At 55.9% G+C, this 14,518-nt stretch overlaps 3 protein-coding genes across 3 annotated transcripts; all 3 read right to left on the reverse strand.

Moving 5' to 3' along the window:
* Positions 1-1,266: 1,266 nt before the first annotated feature.
* Positions 1,267-2,811, reverse strand: MBAP (membrane-bound acid phosphatase precursor; the record flags this gene model as incomplete). The annotated part of the gene is made up of 1 exon (XM_001469395.1): positions 1,267-2,811. One exon carries the CDS (start codon positions 2,809-2,811, stop codon positions 1,267-1,269), a length of 1,545 nt encoding a protein of 514 aa, XP_001469432.1.
* Positions 2,812-5,596: 2,785 nt separating this feature from the next.
* On the reverse strand, positions 5,597-8,572 carry LINJ_36_2710 (related to multifunctional cyclin-dependent kinase pho85-like protein; the record flags this gene model as incomplete). Its single annotated transcript, XM_001469396.1, has 1 exon — positions 5,597-8,572. One exon carries the CDS (start codon positions 8,570-8,572, stop codon positions 5,597-5,599), a length of 2,976 nt encoding a protein of 991 aa, XP_001469433.1.
* Positions 8,573-11,691: 3,119 nt separating this feature from the next.
* On the reverse strand, positions 11,692-13,407 carry LINJ_36_2720 (putative membrane-bound acid phosphatase 2; the record flags this gene model as incomplete). Its single annotated transcript, XM_001469397.1, has 1 exon — positions 11,692-13,407. The coding sequence occupies one exon, from the start codon at positions 13,405-13,407 to the stop codon at positions 11,692-11,694; it is 1,716 nt and encodes a 571-aa protein (XP_001469434.1).
* Positions 13,408-14,518: the final 1,111 nt, after the last annotated feature.

Here is a 14,518-nt window from a genome sequence, read left to right on the forward strand (position 1 = left end):
ACCCAGCGGCAAAGGTACTCGTGGGGGAGATGGAAACGACAGAGGAAAACGTCAGAGAAAAGCCCCGTGCCAAGTGGGAATACTCTGCCCACACCCGGATGGAAGGAAATAAAATCGTATGAACGGAGAAACTGGCAAGAACAGCATCCTTCACGACTGTGCCCTCTGTGCATTTTCCGCCCCACGGCACATCGCGTGGCAAGGTGAGGGAGGCGTAAAACTTGATGAACACACAAGGTGAGGGGGTGTGGGTTTGTTTGCGTTTGACCGGCGTGTCGCGTGGAGAAAGAGGGGAGAGGAGGGGGAACAGTACCTGAGCAAGAGGTGTGATTTGTAGCTGCAACGTTGTGCGAGTAAAGAATACAGTCGCAAGAGGTCATGCGGGTTCGAGGGGGTGGGGAGTTGTTGGATCATACGACTTCCTTTCGCGGTCCTGTACTGCGCGGCGGGAAAGGTATGGCCCCTTCACCGACGGTTGCCACTTGCCAGTCTGTAAAAAGTCAGCAGCGTCTGAGCAATCTCTCAGCCCCTCCTCTTCACCCGCAGATATTCAAACCCAGCGGAGAAACAGCGGCGCCGGGTGCTGAACGCCACCCCACCCCGTAGCCAAGCATTTCACCATAAGGTGTGCAGCTATTTTTCTTCGTTTGCTCGGTGACTATTGTGAAACACAAAAAACGGTTGTGCAGAAAAACATACGAATGGGAAGGACGCCAGAAAAACGGCGATAGCATTTGTAGCAACGCTTTCGCGAAGGTTTCCGGGCGGCGCTCTCGGGGACGCCTGTTTCGCACACGCACGGGAGTTGCGCATGAAAGGCACTAAAATTGGACTTACTGGCTTCTTTTGCGTCCACTTCCAGCTTGCCAGCTTGCTTCTCACACACAGGATCCACCGCTGAGCGAGCGCAACGGCGGGGAAGTTGATGGCCCCCGTGAAGGGTTAGAACACGAAAAGAACTGTATTAGTGCGAGAGAAAAACACACGGCTAAGCGAAAGCATAATCCACCGCGAACACACTTCTTACCGGACAGAAGGAAGAAAAGCATTTACCGAGGCAGGTAGACTAAATCAGAGAATGTTCGGTTGTGGGGCGTTTGCATGCTTACAACCTTAGCGCACAAGATGTACAATTTTTCGCAGAAGCACTGTCGAATAGGGGGTTGTACTGTTGAGGAAGCCCGCAGGTGAGGGTATGCTCTTTGTGTGTTAAGGAAAATAAAGGCTACAAGGAGAAAAAGCATGGCTACAGGCTTCGACGGGTTGTCAGACGATAAGCACCTCGGATTGCTTGCTTTTCAACTTCTTGTAGCGCTTCCACACCTCCATGCCGCCGATGCTCGCCACTCCGCCGACGATGAAGAGCGCGATGCTCAGGGCAGCAATGCCGCCGCTGGACATGGGCGACGACACAGTCGTTGAGTTGTTCGCCGGGATGCGGTGGCAGCCGTAGTCGATCGCGTCAAGGTAGTAGCCGGTGCCGCACGAGTAATTGCTGCAGTGCTTGCGGTAGAAGAGGCAGTCCTTGGACAAGCTGCGGTTGTCGCCAACGGCGTCGACCGGACAGTCCATGCGGAACAGCAGTCCAGGGTCGAGGTAGCACGTACCCATCGGGCTCGTTGGCGCGGTGGAGTTTATAAAGCGCTCAAAGTCGGTGAAGGGACATATGTTGTCCGTCGCAATGTACGTATTGCCCGTCGCATCCTTGCAGCGCATGTCGAAGTGACTCAGAGCGAAGGTGAAGTTGCTTTCCGGTCTCACACCAGAGTGGCCGCGCAGCAGCCGCACGTAGAAGCGCGACGACGCGGCAGGCGCGTCCGTCAGCGACAGGAGCTCTATGATAAACGCTGTGCCGAAGGGCGGCAGCATCGCCTCTAGAGAGCTGTCACCGAAGGAAACCGCCAGGGGCGAGATAGTGGTATCGTGTGCACTGTACTCGTACAGCTTGTACGGCGGCGCCGTCTCACGCTGCTGGTGCGCCAGCATGTTGCTCACCAGCAATCTCGCCAGGTGGTAGAACGGTGCACCTTGCTTCTGATGGACAGGATTGCTGGCGTTGTAAGCGAAACAAAAATGCGAGCTCATCGCTGTCACAGCGCACACGTCGTCCAGGTGCCGACTAAGCAGCGGGAGTCTTTCCAAGCGGCCAGTGGGCTCGTATGCGCGCCCAATGTCGCACAGCCGCTCCGCACAACGCGAGCGCAGGGTGTAGTTGGCGCAAAACCCCTGCGAGTGTACCTCAGCCGCTACCGCCTGCAGCTGATCAAATGGCATTAGTCTGTCTAACATCTGGTCGCACACGGCCCGCAGCTCCTCCTTCGCGTAATTGAAGCGGGCACGAATCATCGGCACCATCATGCTGTGCAGTAGCACATCCTCCTCGAATCCCACCGTGTGGATCGCAGGAAAGAAATTCGAGTTGTTCGGGAAGAGGCCCCGCAGAAGCCCGTTGGCGCTCTGTAGCGTGCGCAGCACATCCGTCGAGCGCGTATACGAGATAGACAAGTTGTACCAGCTGTACGGGAAGTATGGCTTCGACACAACCGAACGGTCCTCCGTGTAGCGATGGCGCAGGTACTCGCCCAATTTCACTAGCATCGCCTGACCCTCGTAGTTGAGAAACCCGCACGGGAACTCAGTGCCGCAGATGAGTGTGTGGTTGTCATCGACGAGCGGGGAGCGGGCTCCGTGGCGGTGCACCACCTGGACCAGCTCCACCTTGTACATCGGTGCCGCCAACACCACCGCTGCGCTGACCACCACAGCCACCACCACCGCGCACCTGTAGAGGAAAGCGATGCCTCTGCGCATGATAGCGGAAGAGAAAAGAAGGGAAGCGGGCAATGGGAAGTCTCTTCTATGAGAGGAGTTTGCAGGCGGTAAAATGGGTCGAAAGAGAGTGAAAGGCCACAAGCAGTGGAGTGGGAAGAAGACGAGAAGGATAGCTGCAAAAGACAAGGAAAATGCCAACACGACAAGATGACCGTGCACGTGTGCATGAATTAGAGAAGGTCAGACAATGAGCGTGTGCATACGATCGCGGGGGAGTGGGGGAGAGAAAAAAAAAGAGAACAAAGGACGCAGACAGTGGAAAAGGCAACCTTCCTGTAACAGAGGCAACATATATAAACGGTGCGTGGTTTCGTCTTCCTGGTAGTGGCAGTGGCAGTGGCAGTGGCACATAGGTGCCTGTTCGGTGCTCGCATGTATGTGTGGGGGCGAGAAGGTGGGGAGGTGAGCGCGTGACAGTGAACATGGGAGAGAATCGGGTTAGAGTAAGCACCAGCAAGCTGCGCAATCCTCGCTTCGTGTTTGGTTTTCGTTTTGGTCCGTTCTTACGTGTGCATAGATGCGCCTGGGTGCTTTGGCCCAGAGAAAGAGAGACGAAAAAGAGGTGCGGCACACCTCATCCAGGCACGCAAAGGAGTGCGTATGAATCGCCCGAGCATACTCGCACAGAGACAGACAGACAGCGACGTAAGCGCGTGAGCACACGCACCTATACACAAAACCAACGCGTGCTTCTTCGTTCTACTTGCGTGTTTCGACTTCATCTCTTCTGCTCGATTCCCACATGGGGCGGTTCCATCAAGAGCGACGACAGCCACGTATAGCTTGCTTGGGAAAGGAAAGAGAGACTGCGAAGGGCTGCATTGAATCCTTGATAACATGCGCCGAGAAAAATGCGGGTGGTAACTTTTCCCTCCAGCGTGCCCGTTTCTCTGCCATACAGCATGAGTCAAGCACCACTCTACCCCCTCCGGCCGGTCATAGGCCTCATCGCCTGGTGCGAAGCAGCTGCAGACACGCGGTACAGCAAATCACCGACTCGGTCATGGGCGAACCGCACTTGCCTCGAACTCTGCCCACACCCCGCCTCGCAGGCCGCCTCACAGTTCATCCCATTGCGCCTTCCGTCACCTGGTGCACCCCTCGCCGTCGCCGGGTTGGGATACGTTCGGATCACGCCAACACCCTGCACATCATGTGGATGGCACAAGCGTCTTCAAGGACGCAGGTCGCCCTGAAACAACGCTATAAAGGGCATCACCGCCGGCAGCAGCAGCGATGCATCGCTCTCACACCCCCCTACGTCGTAGGTGCATGACCTTGTCACCACCGGAGGTGGTTCGGCATTTTGCCAGGGATAGGGGGGTGCTGCTTGGCCTCCGCACACATAGAGTGAGGGCACTGGATCCTGAGATACCACACGCCGAGGTGGCCTCCTGTCATCAGGGACGTCGGCGGCGAACTTGAAAGAGTGGGCCCACGCACATAAAAGGGGATAAAAAGAGAAAGATGTCGAACGAGAGGCATGATAATACATACCAGCACATGTTCCCAGCTTGGCCTAGCAGGCGAGTTTCCTATTTTCGTGGGTGAGTATACCGACCTGGTATCCCTACACTCGCGACCTCGATACCTCCTGGCGCTGGCAAAGCGATCAGTGAGAATCCTGTTGTTTTCAAGTCCTCATCCGGTAACACTACGCACGAATAGGTAGACCTGCGCATTTCCCTCTTTTCCGTTACCCAAGGATCCCTGGCGTGGTGGGCTATCAAATGGTTGGGTGGAGGAAAAGTGCAACGCTTACAATGACTCGGTTCCTCGAGATCCAAAATGAGTGAAAGTACCGAATGAGGTAAAAAAAAAAGGTTGGGTGAAGCATGTCATTGGAATGGCGGAGAATACGTTGACTAACTCCTCCATCATATCGTTTTTTTTTTTGATCATCCCTCCCTCATTCTTGCCAAATGCTTACAAAAAAAAATTATAGACAGAAGACCAAATTGCACATTCTTATGCGAGAATGGTAGCTTCACTCTGCACAGAAAGCGAGCTATGAGGATGCACGGCAATGGTCATTGTGCAGCGCACCTTGCTCGCGCAAACTCCCACACATGCCGTGAGCTTCACCCATAAGATGTGCATTCGCCCCCACTACGCTGATCATTCGTCTTTTACACTTGCGTTTTCCTGCTCTTCCGACTACATTTTGCTTTACAGTGTGCATTTGTTTCGGTTCACCTGTGCAACGAGTAGGCGACCGTAAAAAGGTGCTTTAATGCCAGAAAAAAAAAAAACGTCTGCTCGCTTCCCTTCCATGTCTGAGTGCTCATGTCAATAAGGGTGTGAGCTACAGCTGAAGCGTCCTCGTAAGAACACACTCGCGCCCGCAAACAGAGACACCAAACGCTGGCAAGATAACGCGCTTCTGTACAAATCGCAACGGGGCACAGCATGCGCAAGCGAAGAAAAAATATAGGACAAAATGCGCTGTAGCAGATAAAGAAAAAAAGCAGTGGCTTCCGCCCTCCCCTCGCACGCATACACACATTCCTCTTCAGTGCTCCCCTCTGAGAACTCTTCGTGGTGAGAAATGCACATGGCCGTCTCTCGCGAAGGCGAGTGGGGTGAAGGTAGTCGAAGGAGAGCACTGTCAGGTATCACTTATGAGTTGCCCCTCCGCGCCCGCCCAACAGCTTCGGTTCGAGGCTTTTACTTTGTCTGTGTTGCGTTGAACAGGGAAAGAGGGAAGAGGCAGTGCACACCTGAGGCCCGGTACTCGTCGCATGAAACTGAGCGCGCATCAGCCTCAGCTCGTGGAGGAGAACACTGGCATGCGATCCCCAATCACGCCGTCAACCTGCATCTTGGTCGCCTGCGCGTAGGCAAAGTAAAGGTAGCTGTTCATGTCGCCCCACGTCCACACTTTCAGCCGTCGGTGGTGCATCTCGGCGACCATGGCGCGTCCATAAGCGCCAAAGGACGACGGCACGGTTGGTGGAGCATGCTGCGGGTCATCGGCGTGGAAGAGCTCTGCTGTTACGGGGCCGCGTTCGGCCGAACCGTGCAGCGGCGCCTCAGGGATATTCGGCAGCACCGCCTCATCCTCTGGCGACAGCAGCGTCCCGGCGTTCACCGAAACACCCGCGAGGTGCTGCGCAGAGGCGAACTGGATGGCGCCCTCCACGTAAAAGGAGCGGTAGTCCTTCAAGTCGCGCATCTCCTTCGTGTCGCTGAGGAAGAGGACGTCGTAGCGGCTCTGCTTCAGGGCCAGCGCAAGGCACACGTTGGGGTCGAAGCTGCTAAAGGTGATCTTTCGGCCGTTGTCCGCAAACTCAAAGACGACTCGCAGGATAGCGTCCACAAACCCGTTCACCTCAAACGCGTCACTCTGCAGAAAGAGATTCGAGTCGATGAGCGGCTGGAAAGGGTATTTCACCTCAATGTTGAAGTGCAGAGACGGTGGTGTCTGCTCCAGCACTTCCCGGAGCGAGGGAACCCCGTTAGGGAAGTCCTCCACCCCCATCAGAGAGCTCTCGACGGTCCGCGCTGAGCTACCACAGCACACGCCGTTCTGTGACGACGACGAAGAGCCCCTCAGCGCCTTGGGCTGGCAATTGCGCGCCCACGACAGCAGACTATCCCAGTGGTGTATCAGTAGGTCTTTGGTGGGAAATACGCGGTCAACGGACTTGCAACACTGCACATGCAGGTCACGCAGCCGCGTATAGTTCAACTTGTGCACCGCGGCGCGCACTGGTGTGTACTCTGCCTTCCCCGGACACGCACGTACGCCCTCTCGCTTCAGCGCCATCAGCTCAATCAAGGGGTCGTGGATCACGACCGGCACGCGATCCTTGGAGAGCATGACGTCAAACTCGATCATCTTGCATTTGCGTGCGTGCGCGGCTTGGAATGATAGTATGGTGTTCTCGCTGCACTTTATGACGAACGGTGCGCCTCCAGAGGCGGAGGGTGAGCGCGCGTACGTCTTTCCCAGCCCGCGGTGCCCAATCAAGGTGGGGACAGTGAGCCACGCAAACGTCTCCGAGGACCGCACAATCTCCAGCGGGCCGTGCTGCCCACATCCCTCCAATGGAAACACTAGCAGGTACTGCACGTACAGCTTCATCCACAGTGACGTGACGCCCGCCGGCGCACCCTCGGGTGCGGGGCAGTAGACTGGCAAGAGCACGGTGCCGCTCGTGCTGGAACGCAGCATGCCAGAGAAGAGCACGGTATTGCCTTGGAGAGAAAGCTCCGTGTCGCCCGCTATGTACGGAACCTTGACAGTCACCTCGATCGCAAACTCGTCCAACTCGCGAAGGTTGAGGAGGCACGTCCACACGTGCTGCGTACGAGCCGCCACAAGCGGCGCTCTTCCTGTGCTGTCCACGTAGCCCGTCTGCGGCAGAACAGGCTTGATCGTCTGCAGCGGTCGCACACACCAGCCCTTGGCCAGGAAACCAGCGGACGGCTGCGTTGCCCCGCCGCGTGCCGAGCGCCGCGAGCTCTCGACGTGAGTATGGTGACGTCCACTGTGTGAGGAGTTCATCGTGCATACCGACGATGTTGAAGACATTGCGGGGCTCGATGCTCTGTAGCTGTCCCGACCACCGTTGCTTGCTGCGGCCGCAGAGCTACGCTTCATGCGCATCTCATTCAGCTGCTGCTCCAACAGCGCGGGTATGGGCAGGTTGGAACGGCACCAGCAGCTGCCTTCTACCGGAATCGGCCGCACGTCTGTGACTTGGCAGACGGTGGTCGATAGCACCCCGTCGGGGGTCTCGCGCATGCGCCGACGCATCACCTCGCTCTGATGCGACGTCAGCTCTGACTGCCACGCGGCCTGGTCGAACGGTTGGGTAGGGTCGTTGGCGTAGAAGGTGAGAGACAGCAACGGGCCTGGATTGCCGACGGTTGCGCACACACCGCCGTCAGGGTCGCATTCGCAGAAGGGCGGGATGCTGTCGCTCGCTGAGCCGACGCTGGCATCTGCGTCAGCCTCGGATGCCGGAAAAGCCATGCCCGATGATACCGTCACGGGCACCGGGGGAGTGGGGCGTGGCGGCAGTGCAGGCAAGTTGTACAGCAAGGCGAACTGTTCACCAGTGGAACCGAAGCAGACGGATGCGGTCGCGGCATCATCTCTCCCACTGCGGCCCAGAGGATTACTGTCGACTGTGACGCTGGCATCGTGGTGCCGGCGCACATCCAGCACTGCCAGCCACTGGAGCACCTCTCCACTGCCCTCCGTGAGCGCGCCTTCTTCGTGTTCGAATGGCGTGATGCAGAGAGAGGAAGGCTGACTGTACCGCTGATCGACCCCGGCAATCACAGTGCCAGGGGTGGCACAGATGCTCGACTCTGGGGTTCGCGGCGCGCGAAAGAACGCATCCTCCAGAATAACCAGCCGGCACGGCATGGAGAGAGGCTCTGCAGCGGACTGTTGATTACGTAATCCGTCCATCTCCTGACTTGTGAGACGCACTTGACCCACGTAATGCTCCACGCAAGACTCTTGACCATCCTCGCAGGGGTGGGGTAGGGGCGAGAGGTAAGGAACGCGTAGGCACGGGATACGCTGGCACTGACAACATTCGAGCGCCACAGGCCACTTCAGGCCCCATGCCCCCATACTTTCCCCTGCGCCCACCAGACCAAATCGCAGCTCCGAGGAGGCGGAGGCCACGAGCGGCTGTGCGCTTCGAGCGCGCTCTCGCGCAAAGAAAGCCTCCAGCATCTGGCTTGAGAGGCCGTAGATGCACACGTTCATCAGTGGCATCGCGAGCGCGCGCTGATCTCTTTTTGCCGCGTTTTTTTTTCTCAGAACTCAGCAAGTGACATAAGCAAAGAGTCGTAAACGATGTCGTTGCTCGGGGGACAATGAGGAACAGAGATAGAAAAGAAAGAGGAGGAAAGAAGGCGATCTTCAGCAAAAGAAGAGCAAAACGAGAGATACGAATGAAAATGTTCGCGCTGTGGAAGACAAAAATGGCTCCCAGCTGTGCCAATGTCCGTGTGTAGCGATCGGAGGATCTGCTCGAAAACGGCGAGAGGAGTGGCGGCAGGAAATAGTATTGGGGTGAGGAAGTTGGCATCGTCACGAGTGCACACCCACATAGAACAGAGAAGGGGGAGCAGTAGCAGCACGGTCTTTACAGTGCTTCCTCTCCCGTCCCCACACCCCACCCCTGGCTTGCATAAAAGTCGAAGAGCCCGCACAAAGGACAGGAAGCGAGGAGGAGGGTGGCGAAAGCAACAGCAGCTGCTCCCTTCTGCCACAAAACAGATTGCAGCGACACGCAAAAAGTATGCGCGGTAGCGGGCGCTGTCTCCCTCTTGGCGTGGTTGATTTTCTTGCAGTCCTTGCGGCGTTTGGCCTTGATGCGTATTAGCCCCTTCGTTACGCATCGAGCTCTCTTTTCTTTTATACGTGCGAGAGCGAGAGAGTGGAGAAATGCTATATCAATAATAAGTCAAGATATGTGATTCTCTCTTACTTGCTATGTCGGCTCGCCTGGAAGCATCACACACTGCACTTGACCCCCTCCCTCCCTCGGTCATCCTCCTCTCCTTCTCTGTGGTACTATTTTGTGCACGGCAAGTCAGGTCAAGAGAAAGAGAACGAGCAATGCTGCACTGTCTTCTTACGGACTTGTCCTTGTCTTGCTCCTTAGGTGTGTGCACATGCGTGAGCAAGCGGTGTCTGTGTGTGGGAGGGAGGGGGATTGAGGGGAGGAGGGAGGAGGGAGGAGGGAGAAGAGCGATTCGTAAAATAAAGACGGCGCAGAGGGGGTGTAGAGTAGATAGCTGATGATAGCGCGCGTACATTGAAGGTCAATAGACAGACAAACAGGCAGAAGAGAGAGTAAAAAAAAAGGAGAACGTGTGCGCACAGCTCCCTCATACACAAGCACAGAAGTGGATCGCACACCTTGAGCGTGTATGAGAAGTCTATAGAAGAGAGAAGCGGCGGCCCAGCTTAGCTTACAAAGAGATCGGCGAGGGAAAAAAAGGTGGAAGGAAGCGAAAAGATGGAGGGGTAGAGGAGAAATCAACAACAAAGGAAACGACAATACTCTTTTCTTCTTGTTTTGCCTTCGTTAGTCATTTATCTCTGTGCGGTCTCTCTGCGGGATGCTACCATCACCATAAAAGGAAAAGAAAGGAAGTCAAGACATATGTGTATGCTTGAAAGAACACGAACGAATATGCCGACAAAGGACAAGGAGAAAGGGGGAGGGAGGGGCAAGGAGAAAGAGAAACGGGGAAAGACAGAGAAGGAAAGATGAAAGAAGAATATGGCACACACGCATATCGCCGTCTTCTTCTTCGTTTTCCTTTTCGATGTCTTTGCTTTTCCTTCGTGTCGCTTGTTTCAGTACTGTATCAGAAGAGGTGTTTGTGTGAGGGCGTGTGCAAACAGTAAGGGAGAGCAATTTATGTAGACGATGACATCAACTTGGCCAACGACTTGGAGCTTTCCTTTTTGCGTTTCTTCCTCGTTGCGCAGTGCTTGTCCAACCCTTCACACGCGTGGCAGCAGACATGCGTGCACTACGGAACACAAGAGGAGAACAAAGGAGCAAAGACGGTTAAAGAGGGGAGAGGAGGGGGGAAGAAGAATCAAAGCAAGAAAAAAGAAAAAGAGGCATAAGGTGTGGGTCAATAACTGCGCCTCGGTTGCGTGACGGAAAGTGGGGGGGGTACGGAGGGGGGAAGGTGAATGGAAAAGGGAAGCGGAAAAAAGAATAATAATTATAACAATTACTGGCACGGAGACGCTGATGCAACGGATACGCTGAAGGAGGAAAAGAGAGAGGCGTCCGCACACGCATACACAGCGCCCAATCACATGAATGCCGCTGCTTTTTTTTTCGTCTCCTTTCTCTTCGGTAGTGCGCGATAACGCATTGCCACCGTCCGCATTCCCATCGCCTCCTCTCCACTCCCTCTCCAGAAACCCTTCGTTACGTTCAAGTCAATAGGGAAAATATTATCAACGGTCCACAGGCGCATGTCACGCACACGCACTCATGAAAACAAAAGAAATGAACGCAGGAGAGTTGCGCGCGCACACACACACGCGCACGCTCAAGTTCAGAAGGGAAGGAGCAAGAATAGTGGGTCGCACTACACTGCGATTGAAACACACAGCTCACTTGGCCGCTCTCTTTTTTTTTTGCTGTGCTCACTAATGAACGCTTCTGATTGCGGGCAAAGTGACGACTGTGTTGGAGGGAAGCCGATGGAAAAGGGGGAGGGAGGCTGCTGCAGTGGGCGTAGTCAACAAAAAAATAAAAAATGGAGTGCTAGCAAAGAACGCGATGCGCAGCTAGTTCACAAAGGCGAAACAGAGATAATATATATATATATTCTTATGTACCCCAATGTTCGGCATATATCCGTCGCACATCATCACCACCACCCCTCTTTCTCGCGCCTCCTGGTGCCACGCGGCGGTGTTGAACGCTTCCTCTTCCTTCACAGCAAATGATGCCGTAGGCCTCTCTCGCTCTTCGAGTCCACAGAAGAGTCTGTGAATGTACAAAGACGAAAGGAAGGGGGAGGAAACGAGGGAGGTGCGTACGCGCGCACGCAACGACTGTGTGATGTGCAGAGAAAGCATGATCTACGAGGGTGCCGTCACACTGAAGATAAAGGCAAAAAAGGGCAGGAAGAAAAACATACAAAAAGTGTCAACCAAATAAGAAAGCAAAAACAAGCATACACACATCTACAGTTACGCGCACTGCCGCCCCCGACCCCACCCCGTCCATACGCACATACTCTCGGTCAAGTACGCGAAGCTGCAGAGAAAACGCTCAGATAATGGTCAAAAAGAGGTTCTGGTTCCATCGCTACAGGCCCAGCTGCACCCCTGTTGCTTGCTTCTCGCGCTTAGATGCCCTCCTTGAACTCCTTCGCCGCCCCCTCCCTCTCATCGTTGGGCTGGTTTCCCACCTCCATCGTCGAGCTCATGCGCACGTACAGCTGATGCTGGCGGCGCCTTTTGCACATGCATATTGCAGCTGTGGCTGCCACAGCGATGATGGCGCCAGCGCAGAAGGTTGCCAGTGACACGCCCGCAACAGCACCGCCACTGAGGCCGTTGGAGTCACGCAGCGTAGGCTTCTTGTCGGCGTCCACAGCGGCATCACCACTACTTTCCTCGTTGGTCTTGCCTCCCAGGCAGCTGTCTTTGGAGCAGACGCACTGCATGCTCACGCTGTTGAGGGTTTCGCCGATCCCGCAGGCAAACTGCGGGCACGCAGAGCGGTAGAACCGGCACGTACTGGGGACCAGGGCAGTGGGAGGAGTGCCGTAGGCGACCGGCTCCAAGGGGCAGTCGGCGATGTCAATGGACACCTGATCAAGGTAGCAGTAGCCGCGCGCGTCCGCCGGCTCCGACCACTTGACGAAGCGCTTGAAGTCGGCGAACGGGCAAATGTTCCCCTCCGCCTTGTAGGCGGTGCCGAGGGCGTCGATGCACTGCATCTGCCACTTCGAGTCCCACCCAAATTCGAACTTTGTGTCAGGGCTCTGACCAGGGTTGCCGCGCAGGATGCGAACATAGTGCGCGCCGGTCGACGGGTTCTGTAGCAGCTCAGCCACGAGCACTTGGGCAAAAGGCGGCATCATACCATCCGGGGTGCGGTCACCCAGCGTACCCCACACTGGGCCAAGCGAGGTGTCGTGAGCGCTGTAGTGCATCAGCTTGTATGTGTTCGAGCCCTCAATCACGCCCTCCATGTTCTTCACCATCTGCTGAACGAACGGCTGCCCGCGGCCGCCCTGCTTGAACATGAGCGGGTCGCTGTGGTTGTAGTGGTACTCGTAGTCGAACAGGACAGTCGTGACGCGCTTCAGTTTTTCGAAGTTAGCCTCCAGCAGCGGGTACTGGTTTAGCTCGCCAATGGCCTTCTTCGCAGCACCAATATCAAAAAGTGTGCGCACGCAGTCGGAGCGAGTCTCGTAGTCGCTGCAGTAGCCCTCCTGATAGATCTCTGCGCCAATCTTTGTGATCTCCGTCCAGTCGGGGAAAAGCTCATCCGTCAGCGGGTTGCACACGGCGCGGAGCAGCGCCTTGTTGTTGGAATAGAAGAACTTGAGCCACGGCTGCGTGTTGCTGTTCAGCAGCACATCGGTCGACTCTGGCATGGTGTGGATAGCAGCGTAGAGGCTGCTCATGTTGGGGAAGAAGCCACGCAGGAAGGCCTCGGCGCTTTGCAGGGTGCGCAGAACGTCGGTGGAGCGGCTGTATGCGACATCCAAGTCATAGTTCGGCGACTCGAACATCGGCGAGCTCACCACGGATGGATCAGTGTTGTAGCGGGTGCGCAGGAAGCCGCCAACCTTGAGCAGCATCTCAATACCCGCCCACGAGAGGTACCCGCACGGAGACTCGGTGCAAATCTCCGTAGTGTTTTCACGCGGTAGGCCAGAGCGAGCACCATGGCGATGCAGCACATTCACCTGGAGCACCTTCAGGATGTCTGCCGCATCCGCGGCCCCATCTCTCGCAATGGTGCTCTGCGCATGGGCAATAGAGATGGCGCACGCAATAAGCACCGCCGCCAGAGCAGCTGTCCAACCAAGTCTGGCAAAACAAGCCATCGCGGACAGCAGCGGCCTCAAGTGGGCGAAGCTGCGTGTGTTCCTTCTCTGGTAGGTAAGCGAGATAGCGGAAAGGTGAAGAGAGATATGTCGCCACTTGAGCACACACACACAGGGATATCAGAGACCTAGAGCGAAATACGAGAAAGAAATAGGGAACGGGAAAGATGGCAAGAGAGCGAGAAAGGAAGGGGAAGTCCAAGACTCCTGTGCGGGGGGTGGGAATGCGGAGATGAAGAGTGAGAGAAGGAGAGATGGAGGTGAAACCCAAACTGCTCGCACTGCTGCACCATTTCGGGAAGAAGGGAGGGAGGGGGGCGAACCGAAACACACAAAGAGAGCGGGGGTTCGATGCAGTTGGTGTGGGCGAAGGCACGCCAAGTGCGCTGGCGCGATGTTTGTATGTGAGCGTGAGGGAGTGAGAAAAGCAAGAGGAAAGGAGACAAGAGTCAGAGCAAAGAGCGCAGCGGGATGCAGTAGGGAAGGGAGAAAGACATGAGCGCGTTGAGGAGAGAAATTAGAGAGACTTAGAGCCGGGCATACGCGCACAGAGATGAGAGAAGGATGATGCCGCCGTTCTTTCGTTCCCGTTTCTGCACTACCAGTGAGCACAAATGCGGGGAATGCGGAACGACGAGATACCGACGCCGCTCGTCCTTGTGGCACGTCGCCTTTCCTTGTACTGTAACGCGAGAAGGAGAAGCGCGTGAGGCGTGCCGTGGTCCACTCCGATAGGCTGAAAGAAACACCGCGACTTTGCACTGAACCGCACTGGTGGCGTATGCAGCAGAGGACGGACACAGTAGTTGTTCCTCCTTGTCGCTGCAATGCAGCACCTCTGAAGAACGGCAGCGCCAGTGGTCTCGCCTCCAAGCTCAGCTGCAAGAAACCAGCCCGCCACAGCTCTTCGTCTTGATTTAGCTTAGATGTTTATTCTGAGTTTGCGTCTTTGGGGAGATCCGCGGAGCAACCTCCCCGCCGGTCAAAGGGTGGGGCCCATACCAGCACACGCACGCATGCGACAAGAGTAGTCATCCAAAGCGAAACAGAGGGGAAGCAAAGAAAATGCAGTACACTGTCGCTGGCCCCATCGTCTCCCTTCCCCTCGCCC

This window comes from Leishmania infantum, chromosome 36 (assembly GCF_000002875.2).
Source record: "Leishmania infantum JPCM5 genome chromosome 36".
Lineage (NCBI taxonomy): Eukaryota > Euglenozoa > Kinetoplastea > Trypanosomatida > Trypanosomatidae > Leishmania > Leishmania infantum.